The 21,071-nt window shown below is 38.6% G+C and overlaps 2 protein-coding genes and 1 non-coding gene across 13 annotated transcripts in view; all 3 read left to right on the plus strand.

Moving 5' to 3' along the window:
* The first annotated feature begins 214 nt into the window (after positions 1–214).
* Positions 215–8,378, plus strand: eef2a.1 (eukaryotic translation elongation factor 2a, tandem duplicate 1). Of its 5 annotated transcripts, none has more exons than XM_073936739.1 (14): positions 215–297; positions 1,657–1,883; positions 2,003–2,072; positions 3,434–3,615; positions 3,773–3,984; positions 4,089–4,261; positions 4,342–4,447; positions 4,641–4,893; positions 5,006–5,201; positions 5,400–5,766; positions 5,840–6,193; positions 6,469–6,651; positions 6,751–6,883; positions 6,972–8,378. In XM_073936739.1, the coding sequence occupies exons 5-14, from the start codon at positions 3,838–3,840 to the stop codon at positions 7,157–7,159; spliced, it is 2,100 nt and encodes a 699-aa protein (XP_073792840.1). In that variant the 5' UTR covers positions 215–297; positions 1,657–1,883; positions 2,003–2,072; positions 3,434–3,615; positions 3,773–3,837; the 3' UTR covers positions 7,160–8,378.
* Positions 4,487–4,554, plus strand: LOC137489061 (small nucleolar RNA SNORD37). The gene has a single exon (XR_011010332.1). It is a non-coding gene; the product is annotated as a small nucleolar RNA SNORD37 (small nucleolar RNA).
* A 1,593-nt stretch (positions 8,379–9,971) lies between the features above and the next one.
* eef2a.2 (eukaryotic translation elongation factor 2a, tandem duplicate 2) overlaps positions 9,972–21,071 on the plus strand; it is an 11,112-nt gene continuing 12 nt past the window's right edge. Inside the window, exons 1-14 of one of the 7 annotated variants that reach the window (XR_012397481.1) lie at positions 9,972–10,050; positions 11,229–11,443; positions 14,771–14,952; positions 15,109–15,323; positions 15,428–15,600; positions 15,681–15,786; positions 15,906–16,158; positions 16,270–16,465; positions 16,559–16,916; positions 16,991–17,344; positions 17,712–17,894; positions 17,985–18,117; positions 18,206–18,542; positions 18,697–19,312. Coding sequence is in view for 5 of the 7 variants with exons in the window: in XM_073936675.1 (XP_073792776.1) it covers positions 10,048–10,050; positions 11,229–11,443; positions 14,771–14,952; positions 15,109–15,323; positions 15,428–15,600; positions 15,681–15,786; positions 15,906–16,158; positions 16,270–16,465; positions 16,559–16,916; positions 16,991–17,344; positions 17,712–17,894; positions 17,985–18,117; positions 18,206–18,399 (2,565 nt within the window). In the remaining 2 variants the exon portion in view is untranslated. 7 annotated transcript variants of the gene reach the window in all.

Consider the following 21,071-nt stretch of genomic DNA (forward strand, 5'->3'; position numbering starts at 1 on the left):
TGGCGGAAAAGTAACATTTTTAAAATGCACATATTACATTGTACTTTCTAGATTTCAGTGTCAACGTGAGTACATTAATAAAAGACGACAGACTTTTCTTTTAGAGGTTAATTAACAGTTTTTCACCTTTAAACGTGAACAATGCACTGACGTCATTACGTACGAAACGTAGAGCGCGCGCTTGGTATATATATTCATGAGCGTAGACGTCATCGGTCTCTTTGACTGTGTCCGCCGTGGTAGGCGGCATGATAGTGAATTCACTGTTAAACGAATCCAAAAACATCAGGCAAAATGGTGAGTCGATTTAATAAGTTATTTATTTTATACGTTAGTAACCTTATGCAGTTTGACGTTTTGTTGCGATTTAACCCTTTAGAATGGTTAAAATAGACTAAAATGAAAGCGCAGTACATGCTGTTTCGGAAGTGACTGGTTTGAATTAACTTTTGTCTTTAGAAGTTTTTTTTCAGACAAATAATGTTTAAAAGAGTTTAGTCATTTGATATTTTAATCCATTATCAGTGTAATGTTAGCGTGTAGCAGCTATCATAAGAGCACTTGCGTTACTTTTTGCTTCCTGTTTTAGTTAAAGTCTAGTTAACTGTATTCTCAACTCAGTGTTTTTAGAGCTTAATTTTTCATGTTCAAAACTTTTCACTAGTTCTTTGGAACTCAGAAAAAAAAATCGTATTCCCATAGTTTATAATATAGTAAGCAGTAGTAATCACAGTAAATGATAATCTAAATACATGATTTGTTTTATTGAAACAGACCTCATTACTCTTGATTAAAAGTTGTGATTTTCACACGTTAGTTGTAAGAATTCAGAATTCATTATATTTACTCCGAAAATATCCTAAAAGTGTGTGTGTGTGTATATATATATATATATATATATATATATATATATATATATATATATATATAAAGAAATTATCTCAGTATATTTATGAATATATAAGCTGTGACATTTATTCTGTGACTGACCATAAGTTATTTCTGAGCAAACAGTCAGTCTATTCAGACTGCAGAAATGCATACTATGCAAACATTAGTTTTGCTTTTCTATGTTCACCATAAAGGGACAAATCAACCATCCGGTTGAGCACGTTTTGAACGTGAAGTTTGTGAAGTTAGGGCACTTAGACGGTAATGTGTAATAAAAATACAAAATCTGCTTGCCTTGCAAATTTTAGTCTCCCTCAGTGCAACATTGTTTACAGCCGAATAAATAGTGCTAGTGTTGTTCAGTTGATACTTGCATGTTATTTCAGACCGAATATTTAAGGTATGGTAAACAATACAGGGATCATGTTAAAAGTTGTCACTAAAAGTGTGGGAATGTAAAACCAACTTCACATTATTCTTACCCTCCACTTGTACTTTACCCGTTTGAGTTTTTGCTATGGATCTTAATGAACATCAGTTTCAACATAAATGAATAAATAAAACTACCCAGTTAAAAGCTTTCTTTTTTTTATATATATATATATATATATATATATATATATATATATATATATATATATATATATATTTATATATATATATATATGAGTAATAACTTTAAGCATAGTAAAAGGTTACCAAGTAGTGAATTTTAAAACTAGAAATATGCCTCCTTTCATATTTCTCCTTATTTTACTTCTTTAGGAGAACTTCAATGTAGACCAGATCCGTGCCACCATGGACAAGAAGTCCAACATCCGTAACATGTCTGTAATAGGAGCTTTTGATCACGGCAAATCAACTTTGACAGATTGGCTGGTGTCAAAAGCTGGTATCGTCAGCTCAGCCCGTGCTGGAGAAACCCGTTTCATGGATACGAGGCGTGATGAACAAGAGCGTTGCATCACCATCAAGTCAACGTGAGTATTAAGGTCAGACTACTAAATTTTTTCCCTGATTTCGGCCCAATTTGCTCGGCAAAGTGTTGTGGGGATTCGTAAATGTCAAATTGTTGCTATGATGCGAGATTCAGTTATTTCTTCTCGTGTAGTGTTAGTGCACGACAACTGATGCCATGTCTGCGACGCTTCACGACATCATCCCGTCAAGCCTTCAGCCCGGTAAGTACTGGAATTTGCATCTAAACTAACAAACCACTCAATGATGCACTCGGATGGGGCTGGGCAATATGATATTGACGATATACATCACTATAGATTTAATATGTTAATATAATTACATAATTTTAAAGTTATTTGTTAGCCACATTTTTCAGTTGTCAAAACAAGCCAAGTAGTGTTTCAAAGTGGCTCACCGGCCACTTTATTAAGTACACCTTACTAGTACTGGGTTGGACCCCCTTATGACTTTAGAATTGCCTTAATCCTTCATGACATAGATTCAACAAGGTACTGAAAATATTCCTCTAAGATTTTGGTCTATGTTGACATGATGGCATCATGCAGTTGCTGCAGATTTGTAGGCTGCACATGAAACAAATGAATGGACAGGACATGGTTGGCAACAATACTCGGGTATTTGACATCAGTGGCGTTGTTCGTTGCAGAAGTTGGGACTTTGTCAACTTTTTAAATGCAGACGGAAGTTTCCACCAATCAGATCACTGTATGCAAATACACCAGCTCAGACAGTAGCCAATTGCTGACTAGTTTTATTGGCTGACACTAACTATTTCATCAGCCCCAACTTCAGACACACCCTCTATCAAGTGTTGATGCTGAAGCCCTGTGTGCATTGGGCATTATGTTTCAATGCACAAATTTTAGTGACAAGTCCGCACTGTTTACTGTACTGAGCCCTAATTACTGTACGATGTATTTTGCGACACCATGAAATGGAACATAATATATGAAACTATATTGTGGCCTTGAGATACATGTATTTTGTCATATCGCACAGCCCTAATTTCAGTGAGTTTTGGAATCAGCATGTCAACTTTTAACCACTCATTAGTTTGTCATTCTCTTTGCGAATTATTATTCATATGTATTTTTTTTTTTTTTTTTTTAGTGAACGTATCTTTAAAGGTAACCAACCAGCTATCTGCTAAAAGTTTCCTTGTCAGGTTGAAGTAACATTTGCATTTGTGAGCGCATCGCTGATTTAATTTATAACCATCGCTGGGAATCTGCTTCTGCAGCTCTTTCTGCCACAGAATGCATTTAATCATCTAAAGTTTTTATTCATAAAGCACATCTATATATTTTGTAAATTGCTGTGTGTTGGAAACACTTGAACGCACATCATAGACGTCATGCAAAGATTGACTGTGAACCAACGTGTAGTCTGGCATATTGAGTACCCACAACACATCAAGATAACTCAAAATAACCATTCATAATTAAACAAAATTACATAGTCTGAACGGGTCTAAAGGCATATTGTATATTGCAAGACTGAAATATAAACCTTAAATCCACAAACGTTTTAATAAATGGACTTTCCCAATTTACCCACACAGGACCATCTCCATATTCTATGAGCTTGCTGAAAAGGATTTGGCTTTCATTAAAGAGTGCAAAGATGGCTCCGGCTTCCTCCTCAACCTGATTGACTCCCCTGGGCATGTTGACTTTTCTTCAGAAGTTACAGCTGCACTGCGTATCACAGATGGAGCATTGCTGGTGGTGGATTGTGTGTCTGGTATGTGCAGAAATAGTTTTTTTGTTTGTTTTTCCCAAATGACCGTTTTATTAATCAAAGACTTCCTTGGTATAATTTGATTTGCATGCTTTACTTTGATTCTGTAACTAAATCTATAGTTTTTTGGGCCGCTTATAAAAATGTCATTGTTTGGCAGGTGTGTGCTTACAGACAGAGACTGTGCTCAGACAGGCCATTGGTGAGAGGATTAAACCAGTTTTGATGATTAACAAAATGGATCGAGCTTTGCTCGAGCTACAGTTGGTCCCTGAAGAGCTGTACCAGATCTTTCAGCGCATTGTTGAGAAAGTCAACGTGACCATCTCCACCTATGCTGAGGATGAGAAAGGCCCTATGGGCAATGTCATGGTGAGTGCCTCAAGGCTCCGTCATGGGTCCATTAATGCTTTCTGTTTTATCTCTGGGCTTATTTCTAATATTCATTGTGAATGTTTTTAACATCCTGATCTTAGATTGATCCTGTCATTGGTAATCTTGCCTTCGGATCTGGACTGCATGGATGGGCCTTCACTTTGAAGCAGTTTGCTGAGCTCTATGTGAAAAAGTTCGCTGGTAAAGCTCAGCTGGGACCGGAAGAGTACATCAAGAAGGTGGAGGACATGATAAAGAGACTTTGGGGCGACAGGTGAGAGGATGTTCCAACACAACTGAATGAATGTAATCTTGCATTTCTGTACGTGACATTTTTATGGCCATTGTTTGCAGCTACTTTGACTCTACTACTGGCAAGTTCAGTGAGTCTGCGACATCGCCAGATGGCAAGAAGCTTCCCAGGACTTTTGTTCACTTAGTCCTGGACCCCATCTTCAAAGTGAGGAAACTAGCAACAATTCTGTTTTTAATGCAAGCCATTGATGATGATTTAAACATTCTTCACTTTGACCTGAATATCTTGTGATGAGAATTTTCAATCTGATATGGCAATAACAAAGTATATTAACTTAATGGTCATGTGCAAACGGATATTACATAGAGATTACATCTTATTCTTCCCCACTCTAAAGGTATTTGATGCCATCATGAACTTCAAAAAGGAGGAAACTGTAAAGCTGATTGAGAAGATGGGCATCAAGCTAGATGTGGAGGACAAGGAGAAGGAGGGAAAAATCCTACTGAAGGCTGTGATGCGTTGCTGGCTCCCGGCTGGAGAGGCTCTGCTTCAGATGATCACCATCCACCTGCCCTCACCGGTTACTGCTCAGATTTACCGCTGTGAGCTGCTGTATGAAGGACCTGGAGATGATGAGGCTGCCATGGGTATGTTTTGCTTTTTGAGTATAAAAACTGTAGCAAGGAAATCCTCATGTTCTGTAACTTTATCAAGTTTGTGCTTGTAGTTAAAGCCTGAATGTTTTGTTTGTTTTCTCAGGCATCAAGAATTGTGATCCTAAAGCACCTCTCATGATGTACATTTCTAAAATGATACCAACATCTGACAAAGGTTGTTTTTATGCGTTTGGTCGCGTCTTCTCTGGCTGTGTCTCCACTGGCCTGAATGTGCGCATTATGGGGCCAAACTTCACCCCTGGAAAAGAGGAGGATCTTTACCTGAAACCCATCCAAAGGTCCTTTTTTTTTTTTTTTTTCTCCCTATATATATATATATATATATATATATATATATATATATATATATATATATATATATATATATATATATATATATATATATATAAATTTGTCTCACTTTTTAATAAAATTGTTAGGTAATGTGAATAACCATTTATTTGTGAATTTTTTTTGCATGTTTTTGTGTTTTTCAGGACTGTTCTAATGATGGGTCGCTACGTTGAACCCATTGAAGATGTGCCCTGCGGCAATATTGTAGGTCTGTTAGGGGTGGATCAGTTTTTGGTAAAGACTGGAACCATCACTACTTTCACAAAAGCCTACAATATGCGTGTGATGAAGTTTAGTGTCAGTCCTGCGGTGAGAGTGTCCGTGGAGGTCATGGACCCTGCTGACCTTCCTAAACTGGTGGAGGGATTGAAGCATCTGGCCAAGTCAGATCCCATGTTGCAATGCATCATTGAGGATACTGGTGAACATATCATTGCTGGAGCTGGTGAGCTTCACTTGGAGATTTGCCTTAAGGATCTTGAAGAGGACCATGCCTGCATTCCCCTCAAGGTACCAATGGCTAGTCCAATCGGCAACACATTATACCAACTATGATTGTTCTCTAACATGCTGTTCTTTACAGAAATCAGATCCATTTGCTTCCTACAGAGAGACAGTCAGTGATGGCTCCAAACAATTGTGCCTTGCCAAGACGCCAAACAAGCACAGTCGTCTCTTCATGAAGGCCTGTCCTCTGGCTGATGGTCTTGCAGAAGATATTGATAAGGGTCGGGTCACTGCCAGCCAGGAGATGAATGCCCGTGCCCAATACCTTGCTGAAAACTATAAGTGGGAAGTGACTGAAGCTCGTAAGATCTGGTGCTTTGGCCCTGAGGGAACTGGACCCAACATCTTGGTAGATTTGACCAAGAGAGTGCAATACTTGAATGAGATTAAAGACAGTGTGATTGCTGGATTTCAGTGGGCCACTAGAGAGGTATGATAAAAGCACAACATTTATTCATTGTATTATAACTCTAATGTAAGACAGTTTTACCTTTCTTTATAATCTAGAGTGTCCTTTGGATTCTCTAAGGTGAACGCCACCTTGATAAATTTTGCATCTTTACACCTTTCTGGGATTTTCTAAATTGCAAAGACTAATTTGGTTATGTTCAATTGGATTAAGATGTCCCTCTATAATCAACTAGACACCTTTTGCTTTAGTTTGAGTCACTGCTTTGTTTTATTTAAGTGTTTTGTGCTTTCTAGGGAGTCTTGTGCGCAGAGAACATGCGTGGGATTCGCTTTGAAATTCATGATGCAACTTTGACTTCTACTGCCATTCACCGTGGTCCAGGTCAAATAATTGTTGCAACCCGCCGAGTGCTTTACGGATGTCAGCTCACAGCTGAACCAAGGCTTAGTGAGCCGATATACCTGGTGGAGATGCAGGTATAAAAGTAGCATTAAAACTCCTGCTTATTGATCTTTTAATGCCAATGGTATTTGATGCCAATCTCTAATTGTACCACATTTGTTATCTGCCTACAGTGCCCAAAGTCAGTTATTGGTAACATTTATGGTGAACTGGTCAGGAGGCGTGGAGTAGTGTTTTCAGAGTCCCAGGTTATGGGAACTCCTGTTTATTTGCTCAAGGCTTACTTGCCTGTCAGCGAGTCATTTGGTGAGTGAAGCTGGAAAAATCTTGGCTTGTCTTCTCCAGTTCATGATTTGTTACATAGTGTGAAAGGTTTCTCCTTTTTTTTCTGCAGGTTTTACAGCTGACCTTCGCTTCTACACATCTGGCCAAGCCTTCTCACAGTGTGTGTTTGATCATTGGCAGATATTGCCTGGAGATCCATTGGATCCTACCTCTAAAGCTGCTCATATTATGGCTGATATACGAAAGAGCAAGGGCCTCGATGAAGCCATTCCAGCTTTACATTGCTACTTGGACTAATTGTAGGTTTACATAAGGTTTACAATGTGCACAGACTTTAAATCTTGTATTTAAGCACTTAGACCTTTATAAGTCTGACCACCCTTTAACTTGCATAGGAAAGAAAATGCCACTTTTTAGAGAAATGCTTCAGATGTGCTAAACACCTTCCTGATACTGGCAGGTTCTCTGAATAGTTAAATTCCTCTTATGTCAAACCTATAATTCAATTTGCACATGTATGAAAAATGGCAAGAGATTAACCTGAGCATTAACGAAAGGCACTTTCTGAAATTAATTTAGACCAGGCATGACCACACTGTATATACTTAATGCTGAATGGGTCCCTATTTTAATAGATTGTGAAATTTTAAACTCCACTAGGTGAAGATTTTATACTAAGAGCACTTTTTATTTTCATTTTAAATGCATTTTCAAGAAGAATTAACATCATATTGAACTGAGAAAGTATATTAAATAAAACGACACTAAATTAATGTTGATCTTGCCATTAAATAGCCAGGAGTTGTTGATGTGGCTGTAAACAAACTTGAAGGTTTACTCCTACTACATAACTAATGACTTGTTGTCTGCCTTACGAAGGCACCTATTATCAGGGTTTCCCACTCTTTCATGAACGGCAATTTCGAGGAATTTTTAAAGCACCATTAATTTTAAATCAAACATCATTAAACTTCCTCAGCTTATGTAGCACCTTAAGTTCTTACTGTACTTTAACATTTCCCTTACACTTAATATTTAAAAGTATCAGAGTAATGATAAACAGTCTTGTTCAAACAACTTTAATACAATTTGTTTAATTTAACACTGGTAATATTCAACTATGGTCTGTGAATTTCCCAGTTTTTGTTCAGTTTCTGAAAGCAGAACTGTACAGTTGTTGAAATAACTCCAGAAATTCAAGCACTTTTAAGAGCCTACATTTGTTTGTAGATGGGCTTGAATTCATATGTATTTAAGAAGCATGGGGACCTTGTATTATGGAGCAACAGGCTAATGATGGGATTTCTTAATTCCTAGTGTAAGTTTGTGATTTGTGCTGAAACTTAATGTAATGAATTGGAGAAGGTACTGTTGGAATATGCATGTACTGAGTATGAATTGATATTTTGTAATTGTTAAATGTTAGAAGTCAACCTCCATGTTAATGCAAGGAGGCTGGAAGTCTTGTTTTTTTTAACTCTGCAAAAATAAAATGTAAAACCTGTTTGATCAGCAATGCAACGTCTCTTCTTTTTCATAAAAATTTAAAAAATGTGTAATTTAATATAGGCTGTTTAACCTGTTAAATGTATTGCAGGTCTATTCCTCCCAGTTATACTTTCAATTGTGCCATGTAAATTATCCTGTCGATTGTTCTATTTAAAGATTATTGATATTACTACATAATAATAAATGTAAATCAGAGTCTTAAAATTACACTCTTCACACTTATAAGTGTACTGTGTGAGATTGCTGAGATAGCTTTACAAATGATCTGGCTAGAACCCAAGATTTGCCGTAGTTGATATGATCTAAGGCAGTGGTGTCCAGACTTGGTCCTGGAGGGCCTGTCATGCATAGTTTACCTTTCTTAAATTCACCTGCCTTGGAGTTTCAAAAATATACCTAGAAGAGCTTGATTAGCTGCCTCAGGTGTGACTAATTTAGGGTTGATTTAAGGTTCAAACAAAACCTATTTAGATTTATTGAAATAAAAAAGGTAGTTTGTAACAAAGACAATAACAAAACTAAAGGAGGTTATGTGCACTGTCAAATGCTTTCTTCACAAAATGACTCTTTCCATCTACTTTTTTTAATCTATCGTAGATCTCAAACTCAATTCCTGGAGGGCGGCAGCTCTGCACAGTTTTGCTCTAAATCAAACGCAGCGGATGCAACTAATTTAGGTGTTCAAGACGCTTTTGAACACTTCTATTATTTGTGTCAGATGTGTTTGATATGGTTGGAGCAAAACTGCAGAGCTGTGCCCCTCCAGGAATTCAGTTTTAGACCTATGATCTACATCAGAGGTGCTCAACTGTGTTCCTGCAGATTTCAGTTGCAATCAAACCATATCAAACACACCTGCCTGTAATTATCAAGTGCTGTTCAGGTCCTAATTAATTGGTTCAGGTGTGTTGGATCAGGGTTGGAGCTAAAATCTCTAAGATAGATGCCACTGATCTGCATTTTTTTCAAATGGATACACACATTTGCTAAACGTGCAGACAAACTTGTGTGCACAAATGAGTAGGATGAACTTTTTATGTGATAAGGAAAAATGCAAATTAACTTCAGCTTGTGTGATGGACAAATATAATTTAATCAAAATATGTACATTTTATAATAACTGGCAGCAGTGGCTGCTAGGAAATTACCTCAAATATGTGTTAGCAAGATATTAGGTTTTTATAGATAGAACATGACGTAAAGCTGACTAAAATTAGTTTTCTACATCTTGCACTAAGTTGACAACCACAAGTAAATATTAACACGATGCGCAAGGTAAATATCAAAGGAATACAAAACATAACTGCACAGTTCCATTCTGTATCACAACTACAAGAAAAAGGTAAACAAGTGATTGATACTGACTGTAAAATAACTTATAGACATAACAGAAACTACAGAGGCGTCAAGATTTTAAGGAAGCGAAATAAAAAAAATAATAAATGCATATATTAGTGATATTATAATGCATTTTCTGTAGATTTTTGTGTCAGTGTGAATTAATTTTAAAAATTACTAAACCAAAGTGAAGAATGACCCGACGTCATTACGTACAAAATGTAGAACGCGCGACATAATCGGCGGTTCCGCCCTATATTTTACAGTCTTTGGTTCCGCCCTGGTAGGCGGCGTGAAAGTGCATTCACTGTTGAGTGAATGCAAAAACATTAGACAAAATGGTAAGTCGATTTATGAAATTATATGCAATAGTTAACCTACAGTTGGCATGTAGTTTCGTTTTAAGCACCAACATTGACTATAATGAGGGTGACGTACATGCTATCAGAAGTGACTCGTTTGAATTGCTTTCGTCTATATACGTTTTTTTAGACAAATAATGTTTAAAAGAGTTTGGTCATTTGATTATTTAATCCAGTATTAGCTTATTAGCGTTTAGCAGCTATCATAAGAGAACTTTACTGTTTCCTGTTCTGACTGTTTTATTGAAAGTCTGTCAGCTTTATTTATTCTCAGCTCGGTGTTTTTAGTGCTTTAATTTTTCATATTCAACTTTTCACAAGTTTTTTTTAGAATTCAGAAATATTTAAAAATCCATATTTTCATAGTTAATAATATAGTAAGTATAGTAATTACAAGTAATCTAAACGCATTGTTTATTAGAACAGACATCATTCTTATTAAAACGAGGTTAATGTGAAGGTGTTTGTTATATATGGATATTACCTATTAATAAAGTCCTAGAAAATGGCAAGATATGAACCTCTGATTCTGAATTTAGTAGTACATCCAGGCTTATCGATTGGTAGTCGATGGTGTTAAGTAGGGTGTATTGCCTTATTATATAGGGGTAAGTTAATATATATAATATTATATAATAATTCACACAGAAATAAAAATTGGCGTGATTTACTTGCCCTCATTGAGGGAAAGTTGGTTTTATATTCACACATTCACACGTTATCCCTATTATAATTTCAGAAAAGTATTCTTTGCAAATTCTAAGTGAAATCGTATTAGCAGCCAGTGACTACCAAAGTACAACATTGTTCCCAGTCAAATAATACAAATCATACTTGCATGTTATTTCAGACCGAATATTCAAGGCATCATGGTAAACAATATAGGGAGTGTGTTACAAATGGTCACTAAAGGAATTTGTGAATATAAAACCAACTTTACATCAATCTTACTCTGTCTTGTGCTTAACCTGTTTGAGTTTTTGCTATGGATGTCAATGGACATCCGTTTTCAACATTAATGAATGAACAAAGCTACCTTGTTAAAAATTGTCTTTTTTTTAGCAATAAATTTAAGGATAGAAAAAGGATACTAAGTAGCATACTTTAAAACTAGAAATATGCCTCCTTTTAAATTTCTCCTAATTTTACTTCTTTAGGAGAACTTCAATGTAGACCAGATCCGTGCCACCATGGACAAGAAGTCCAACATCCGTAACATGTCTGTAATAGGAGCTTTTGATCACGGCAAATCAACTTTGACAGATTGGCTGGTGTCAAAAGCTGGTATCGTCAGCTCAGCCTGTGCTGGAGAAACCCGATTTATGGATACGAGGCGTGATGAACAAGAGCGTTGCATCACCATCAAGTCAACGTGAGTATTAAGGTCAGACTACTAAATTTTTCACAGATTTTGCCTAATTTGCTTGGCAAAGTGTTGTGGGGATTCGTAAATGACAAACTGCCGTCGTGATGTGAGATTCAATCATTTCTTCTTGTGTAGTGTGTCATAGTGTATGACAACCAATGCCATGTCTGCGACATTTCACAACATCATCCCTTCAAGGCTTCAGCCCGGTGAGTACTAGAATTAGCACGTAAACTAACAAACCACTCCATGATGTTCTTGGATAGGGCTGGGCGATATGACATCTCCTATCACAAGATACAATCTACATCACTATAGATTCAGTCAGTTAACATAATACAGAATTGAAAAGTTATTTGCTAGCCATATACACTTACGGGCCACTTTATTAGGTATACTTTACTAGTACAGTGGTGACCACCTTTTGCCTTCAGAACTACTTTAATCCTTCGTGGCATAGACTCAGCAAGGTACTGGAAATATTCCTCAGAGATTTTGGTCTATGTTGACATGATAGCATCACACAGTTGCTGCAGATTTGTCGGCTGCACATCCATGATGCGAATCTCGCGTTTTAACTCATGCTTAAGGTGCTCTGTTGGATTGAGATCTGGTGACTGTGAAGGCCGTTTGAGTGCAGTGAACTCATTGTCATGTTCAAAAAAACAGTCTGAGATGATTCACGCTTTATGACATGGCTTGTTATCCTGCTGGAAGTAGCCATCAGATGAGTACACTGTGGTCATAGAGGGATGGACATGGTCAGCAACAATACTCAGGTAGGCTGTGGCGTTGACACAATGCTCAATTGGTACTAATGGGCCCAAAGTGTGCCAAGATAATTTGCCCTACACCATTACACCACCACCACCAGCCTAAACTGTTGATACAAGGCAGGATGGAGCCATGCTTTCATGTTGTTGACGGAAGATTCTGACCCTACCATCTGAATCTTGCAGCAGAAATCAAGACACCTCAATCAAGACACCTTAGACCAGGCAGCATTTTTTACAATCTTCTATTGTCCAGTTTTCGTGAGCCTGTGTAAATTGTAGCTAGTTTCCTGTGCTTGGCTGACAGGAGTGGCACCTGGTGTGGTTTTCTGCTGCTGTAGCCCATCTGCCTCAAGGTTGGACGTGTTGTGCGTTCAAAGATGCTCTTCTGCAGACCTCTGTTGTAACGAGTTGTGGCGAATAAAATGTTCTCCCATTTTCTCAAAGTGCCACTAGGAGGCGCTGCTCTGTTCTGCCCTCCCTCGAGCTTCCAAAACCTTTCTTCCGGGGTCGGGAGGAAACGGAAGATCAGGTACACAATAGAAGACCATAAAAGGGGGTGTTGAGGGTTGCTCCGGGGTGTTGTTGTTGTTGTTGTTGTTGTTGTTATTGTTGTTAGAGCTGCTGTTGGAGTTGCTGTCATCTTTGCTGTTTTTTTATTCGTGTGTTGGTGGTGAAATCGTGGGGGAGAAAAGACGTGAAACAAGAAAGATACAAAGGTGAAGAGCTGTTGGCTTTGAAGATGGAGGTGTGACGATAAATACTGTGGTGTGAAAGTGATGGTGGACAGGCTGACCAGAAAACTACACAAGCGATTAAGTGCGAAGGGGTCTGCAGGATCTTATGGGGATCGAAAGCAAAGGTGGATCTGTACCGAGTCAGCGTTGTTTGCCGGGTCAGTTATTTAGGTCATTCACATTCATTCATACACCCATACAATCCACACCCATTGCAACTCAATTTCACAAACTTTCTTTACATTTCTCTTTCTCTCTGGTTTCTGTTACCTCAGCCACACGTTATTATTGTTTGTTTGATTGATTGTTTGTTTGTTTGATGTTTTCTTTCTTTTATTTTATTGACTTATTTAACTTAAGCAGTGATAATTTTTTTGTTGTTAAAAATCGTCAACCAAGATTGAACAGTGGTGAAAAAAACTAGTTATTATTTAGAAAATATATATATTTGTTGTACTGTGTGTTAAAAATACAACAGTTGATTTCATTTAAAGTGTGTTGCGTTGTTATTATTTATCCTTTTGTTTTTCATTGTGTATGGTGGTTGAATGCCAGCCGTGGCTAACCAGGGTATTAGTAAATGTTTTTCTTTTTGGCAAGGTAATCTTGTCTGGCGCCCAAAGTTTAATTAAACATATTGATACCTAATATTTTTTTTGTTTGAGGTCCACTGGGAGTGAGATTAAGGGCCGTGAAACTCTGAAACTTCCCAGTGATCACTTGGACAAGTGGTTGAACGATGGACTGTGGTGCAGGCGGACCTGTGTTCGAATCCCACCAAAATTGTTTTTTTGAAATTTCTTTTTATTTTTCTTCATTCAAGTTATATATAAACCTAATTATTACTACCAACCACCATTACAGAGTGGTTCTTTGAGTTACTATTGCCTTTCTTTCAGCTCGAACAAGTCTGGCCATTCTCCTCTGACCTCTGGCATTAACAAGTCATTTGTGCCCACAGAACTGCCGCTCACTGGATATTTTCTCTCTTTCGGACCATTCTCTGTAAACCCTAGAGATGGTTGTGCTTGAAAATCCCAGTAGATCAGTCGTTTCTGAAATCAATTTGCAAACATTTTGAAAAATGGGCAAGAGCAAACTATAAACTTTAGTGACAAGTCATCACACTCAACCATTTACTGTACTGTACTGCACCGAGCCCTAATTGCCATAAACAATGTATTTTGCAAAACCATGAAAAACAATACAGCGAAAAATGAAACTGTTTTGTTTTATATTATGAACAATATTTCATCCATACAATAAATCGTCATATCGCACAGCCCTGTTTTCTGTTTTAGAATTAGCATGTAAATTTTAACCACTCATTATGTTCTCATTCTCTTTGCGATCTAATTAATTTTATATGAACGTATCTTTAAAGGTAACCAGCTATCTGCTAAAAATTTCCTTGTCAGTTTGATTTGAAGTAACATTAGCGTTTGTGAGCATATCGCTGATTTATTTACAGCCATCACTGGGAATCTACTTCTGCAGCTCTTTCTGCCACAGAATGCATCTACTCATCTACAGTTTTGTTCAGAAAGCTATGTATTAGGTAAATTGCTGTCTGTCGGAAACACTTGAACGCACAGTATAAACGTCATGTGATGATTGACTGCAAACCAACTTGTAGTCTGGCATGTTTGTTACCCACGACACATCAAGATTTTATCTAGACAAGTTTGCTTAAACTGACAGTCATGATAAAAATGATGTAGTCTGAATGGGTCTCAAGGCATATTGTATATTGCAAGACTGAAATATAAACCTTAAGTCTACAAACATTTTAATAAATATACTTTCACCGTTTGCCCACACAGTGCTATCTCCATATTCTATGAGCTTGCTGATAAGGATTTGGCTTTCATTAAAGAGTGCAAAGATGGCTCCGGCTTCCTCCTCAACCTGATTGACTCCCCTGGCCATGTTGACTTCTCTTCAGAAGTTACAGCTGCACTGCGTATCACAGATGGAGCATTGCTGGTGGTGGATTGTGTGTCTGGTATGTGCAGAAATAGCAGTTTTGATTTTTAAATCACTGTTTTATTAATCAAAGACTTCCTTGGTATAATTTTGATAGTCATGCCTAATATATGAATTCTGTAACTTGAACTTGAGCTCTCTTGGAGGCTTATTAAAATGTCAAATTGCTGTTTAGCAGGTGTGTGCTTACAGACAGAGACTGTGCTCAGACAGGCCATTGGTGAGAGGATTAAACCAGTTTTGATGATTAACAAAATGGATCGAGCTTTGCTCGAGCTACAGTTGGGCCCTGAAGAGCTGTACCAGATCTTTCAGCGCATTGTTGAGAAAGTCAACGTGACCATCTCCACCTATGCTGAGGATGAGAAAGGCCCTATGGGCAACGTCATGGTGAGTGCCTCAAGGCTCCGTCATGGGTCCATTAATGCTTTCTGTTTTATCTGTGGGCTTATTTCTAATATTCATTGTGAATGTTTTTAACATCCTGATCTTAGATTGATCCTCTCATTGGTAATCTTGCCTTTGGATCTGGACTGCATGGATGGGCCTTCACTTTGAAGCAGTTTGCTGAGCTCTATGTGAAAAAGTTCGCTGGTAAAGCTCAGCTGGGACCTGAAGAGTACATCAAGAAGGTGGAGGACATGATGAAGAAACTTTGGGGCAACAGGTGAGAGGATGTTCCAACACAACTGAATGAATGTAATGTTGCATTTTTGTACGTGACATTTTATGTCCATTTGTTTGCAGCTACTTTGACTCTACTACTGGCAAGTTCAGTGAGTCTGCGACATCCCCAAATGGCAAGAAGCTTCCCAGGACTTTTGTTCAACTAGTCCTGGACCCCATCTTCAAAGTGAGAAAACTAGCAACAATTCTGTTTTTAATGCAAGCCATTGATGATGATTTAAACATTCTTCACTTTGACCTGAATATCTATATTACATAGAGATCTTATTCTTCGCCACTATAAAGGTATTTGATGCCATCATGAACTTCAAAAAGGAAGAAACTGCAAAGCTGATTGAGAAGATGGGCATCAAGCTAGATGCAGAGGAGGAGAAGATGGAGGGCAAACTCCTACTGAAGGCTGTGATGCGCCGCTGGCTGCAGGCTGGAGAGGCTCTGCTTCAGATGATCACCATCCACCTGCCCTCACCGGTTACTGCCCAGATTTACCGCTGTGAGCTCCTGTATGAAGGACCTGGAGATGATGAGGCTGCCATGGGTATGTTCTGCTTTTTGAGTATAAAACTGTAGCAAGGAAATCCTCATGTTCTGTAACTATATCGAGTTTGTACTTGTAGTAAAAGCCTGAATGTTTTGTTTGTTTACTCAGGCATCAAGAATTGTGACCCTAAAGCACCTCTCATGATGTACATTTCTAAAATGGTACCAACATCTGACAAAGGTTGTTTTTATGCGTTTGGTCGCGTCTTCTCTGGCTGTGTCTCCACTGGCCTGAATGTGCGCATTATGGGGCCCAACTTCACCCCTGGAAAAAAGGATGATCTTTACCTGAAACCCATCCAAAGGTAAGTTATTTTGTTTTGTATTTCCATGAAACTTTTAGGTATGGTGAATAACCATTTATTTGTGAATTGCCTACATGTTTTTGTGTTTTTCAGGACTGTTCTAATGATGGGTCGCTACGTTGAACCCATTGAAGATGTGCCCTGCGGCAATATTGTAGGTCTGTTAGGGGTGGATCCGTTTTTGGTAAAGACTGGAACCATCACTACTTTCACAAAAGCCTACAATATGCGTGTGATGAAGTTTAGTGTCAGTCCTGTGGTGAGAGTGTCCGTGGAGGTCATGGACCCTGCTGACCTTCCTAAACTGGTGGAGGGATTGAAGCATCTGGCCAAGTCAGATCCCATGTTGCAATGCATCTTCGAGGATTCTGGTGAGCATATCATTGCTGGAGCTGGTGAGCTTCACTTGGAGATTTGCCTTAAGGATCTTGAAGAGGTCCATGGTCTCAAGGTACCAATAGCTAGTCCAATTGTGCACCACATTATACCAACTATGATTGTTCTCTAACATGCTGTTCTTTACAGAAATCAGATCTATTTGCTACCTACAGAGAGACAGTCAGTGATGGCTCCAAAAAAATGTGCCTTGCCAAGACCCCAAACCAGCAAAGTCGTCTCTTCTTTAAAGCCTGTCCTCTGGCTGATGGTCTTGCAGAAGATATTGATAAGGGTCGGGTCACTGCCAGCCAGGAGATGAATGCCCGTGCCCAATACCTTGCTGAAAACTATAAGTGGGAAGTGACTGAAGCTCGTAAGATCTGGTGCTTTGGCCCTGAGGGAACTGGACCCAACATCTTGGTAGATTTGACCAAGAGAGTGCAATACTTGAATGAGATTAAGGACAGTGTGATCGCTGGATTTCAGTGGGTCACTAGAGAGGTATGATAAAAGCATAACATTTATTAATGTCACTACTCCTCGTACTCAATCCATTCAGCTAATTTCTGGATCTGGCAGAAGAAAACCTTGGCATAAATCAATGAATCAAATTAAACCTTTAACACTAAGGGAGTTGTAAAATAAACTTCCAAAGGTGGAGTGTTCTTTAAGCTAGAGTGTCCTCTGGATTCTCTTGGGTAAAGGCCACCTTGATAGATTTGATAGACCTTTCTGGAATTTTCTAAATTGCAAAGATTGATTTGGCTTATGTTCAATTCTGATTGGATTAAGATGTCCCTCTATTATCAACTAGACACATTTGCTTTAGTTTGAGTCACAGCTCTCTAAAGTGTTTTGTTCATTCCAGGGAATCTTGTGCGCAGAGAACATGCGTGGCATTCGCTTCGACATTCATGATGCAACTTTGACTTCCACTGCCATTCACCGTGGTCCAGGTCAAGTGATTACTGCAACCCGCCGAGTGCTTTATGGCTGTCAGCTCACAGCTGAACCAAGGCTTAGTGAGCCGGTATACCTGGTGGAGATGCAGGTATAAAAGTAGCATTAAAACTCCTGCTTATTGATCTTTTGGTATTTGATGCCAATCTCTAATTGTACCACACTTTTGATCTGCCTACAGTGCCCAGAGTCAGTTATTGGTATTATTCATGCTGTACTGGTCAGGAGGCGTGGAGTAGTGTTTTCAGAGTCCCAGGTTACGGGAACTCCTATTTATTTGCTCAAGGCTTACTTGCCTGTCAGTGAGTCATTTGGTGAGTGAAGCTGAAAAAATCTTGGCTTGTCTTCTCCGGTTAATGATTCAAGTTACATAGTGTAAATGGTATCTCCTTTTCTTTGCAGGTTTTACAGCTGACCTTTGTGCCAACACATCTGGCCAAGCCTTCTCACAGTGTGTGTTTGATCATTGGCAGATCATGCCTGGAGACCCATTGAATACTACCTCCAAAACTGCTCATATTATGGCTGACATACGAAAGCGCAAGGGCTTGCCAGAAGCCAATCTAGCTTTACATCGCTTCTTGGACAAATTTTAGGTTTACTGCACAGACTTTAAATCTTGTATTCAAGAACTTGAACCTTTTTTAAGTCAGACCACCCTATAATTCCCACAAAAAAACAACACTTTTTAGAGAATAAACAGTTAATTTTCAAATGGTTCAGATGTGTTAAACCAGGGGTGGCCAATCCTGTTCTTGGAGAGCTACCTTCCTGCAGATTTCAGTTGCTACCCATATCAAACACACCTGAACCAATTAATTAGGATCTAAACACCATGTGATAATTATAGGCAGGTGTGTTTAATATGGGTTGTAACTGAAATCTGCAGGAAGGTGGCTCTCCAGGAACAGGATTGGACACCCCTGTGTTAAACGGTTCAACACATCATTCCTGATAATGAACTGGTAGGTTCTCTGAAAATGACCAAGTTTAATTCCTCTGTCTGATCTCAAACCTATAATTTTATTGGCTCATGTATGAAAAATGGCAAGAGATCAACCTGAGCATTAATGAAAAGCACTTTCCAAATTAAATTTTCAGACCAGGCATGACCAAACTGTACTTTCCCTGACCAAATCTTGTCGCTTATCTATTTTGTAGAAACACTTGCAATGAACCTGACGTTTAATTAAGCAAATTGTGTTAGAAATAGCTCATATGAAAAGCTAAACCCCCCTAAATGATGTTTAATGCACTGAAATGAATTAGTTTTCATGAAGTTTTTTTGTTGGCTATAGAGAAATTTTACAAATTTACTGCAAATACAAAAACATGTCAGCAAATTAGAGTAGTGGTGCTGCAAGACCCAAATTTAATATCTTGTATGATATCCATGTGCTTGAAGGACTGGATCCATGCAGTTTGGCAAGGATTCATACAATTTATTGATTAAGTCTTCAGAAATAGCAAAGAAAGCAGTCTTGCATGCCTGTGTGTAATTCAACAAAAGATTCATCTGAAAAAATCCACCTCCTGCCACTTTTCTAGCGTCCATTCTTTTTGGCAGGCTGTGGGCCTTGGCAAATACCACAGGGTTTTTCAATTGTGTTTTGTTTAGTGTTGGCTTCCGGGCACTGATTTGGCCATGGAGGTCATTTCCAGACAGAATCTGACAAACTGTTCTGGTTGACACAGGAACAGGAATCAGCTGGCCTTGGATTTTCAAGCCAAAAAAACGGTCCTCTGGGGGTTTCCAGTTGCATGGCAAAGGAGTAAGATGTGTCTGATTTGAGCTCCCGCTTACCTCCTGCTATATGATATAAAATCAGCACCTGATAATAAAACACTGTGATTTCTGCTTCTTATGCGTTTCTAAAATAAGAAAAGAGAAAATATATGAGCTAATGGTGGACAAGCGCAAATACAAATACGACGCATCACCTGGTTCTAGGCCTAATGCCACCTTGTCTTTGAGTTCCACCATCACCTGTTTGTGAGTGACCTTATCCCCTCCGGTCAGCCCAGAGAAAATGGATTCGATGGACCTGAGATCGAAGATTCTTCACTCGCTCAAGGTCTGAGCTGAAAAATGCTCTTGCTGATGACTTCAACTCCCTTAAAAATGAAATGCAAGCAGTCAAAACTAAAATAATAAACAGCACAACGGCGATACACTCTGAGAAAGACCAAATGAAGAATACAATCGAGGAAACGGAAGGTGGGCTATCAACACAGTCAGACAAAGTGACAACTTTGCAAACAGTGGTAACAGATTTAAAAGCAGAGATGATCATGCTGAGAGAGAAATGTAAAGACATGGAGGGAAGAATTTGAAGATGCAACATTAGGATACTAGGCGTAGCTGAGACAGGGATGAAGTTCTGTAATGTCGGTGTCAAGGCCAAGAGAATCACTACAGCTGGAAAAAGATGTACTTGTGCAGCGTTCACATAGATGTCTTGCACCGAGATATTTGGACAGTTAGTTACAGGCCATCGTGGCTAAACTTCATTATTTCCAAGATTGTGTCGAGGTACTGAGACATGCGGGGAGTCGGACCCCGCTGAGATTCAATCGCCATCTTTCCAGACTACACTGCAAGCATTGCCAGGGCCGCTTTCACTGATGTTCAGAAACTGCTACGTAATCGTCAGGGTGTCTGTTTTGGCTTCTTCTTTTCAGCCCGGCTATGCATCTCACATGATGGTAAAGAAAAAGAATTCACCAAATGAAAGAATATAGTTTCATTTTCTTTTGCCAAGTGGATAAGTCACTTAGTTCAACAAGCGGTTCTCTCGAGCAGTTGTCTTGCGGGGTCTGCCTGACTTGGGCTTGTCAAAAACGTCTCGTCTCTTCGAAAAAATCAAACATATATTTTTTGGTCCTCTCTGTACTTGACGCTGTGACGCATTAGCAGTGGATCTGGTCCTTAGCCTCTTGATAATTAACACTTTAGTCTCAGGGTGATTTTTAGGCATCTTTGCAGTGGTCTAGTTGCAGTTGATGTAAAGGTCTAGTGTACTAGGGTTTCTTTTATACACACCTGAGACCTAATTGATCCATTATTAGTCACAGGTGAAGCTCATAAGACAAGGCGACAACACTTATGTCTTAGCAAAAATTTTATCAATGGGCTTTACCGATCTGGGAATATTGGAATACTTTTTGACAGTTTCATTTTTAATTTTTACTGAAACATTATTTAAAAAGCTGTTGTGGTTAAAAATAGCCATTTCTTGTAAAAAAAAAAAAAATCTTGATTAGAAAT

The sequence above is a fragment of the Danio rerio genome, chromosome 22, assembly GCF_049306965.1.
Source record: "Danio rerio strain Tuebingen ecotype United States chromosome 22, GRCz12tu, whole genome shotgun sequence".
In the NCBI taxonomy this organism is placed as follows: Eukaryota; Metazoa; Chordata; class Actinopteri; order Cypriniformes; family Danionidae; genus Danio; species Danio rerio.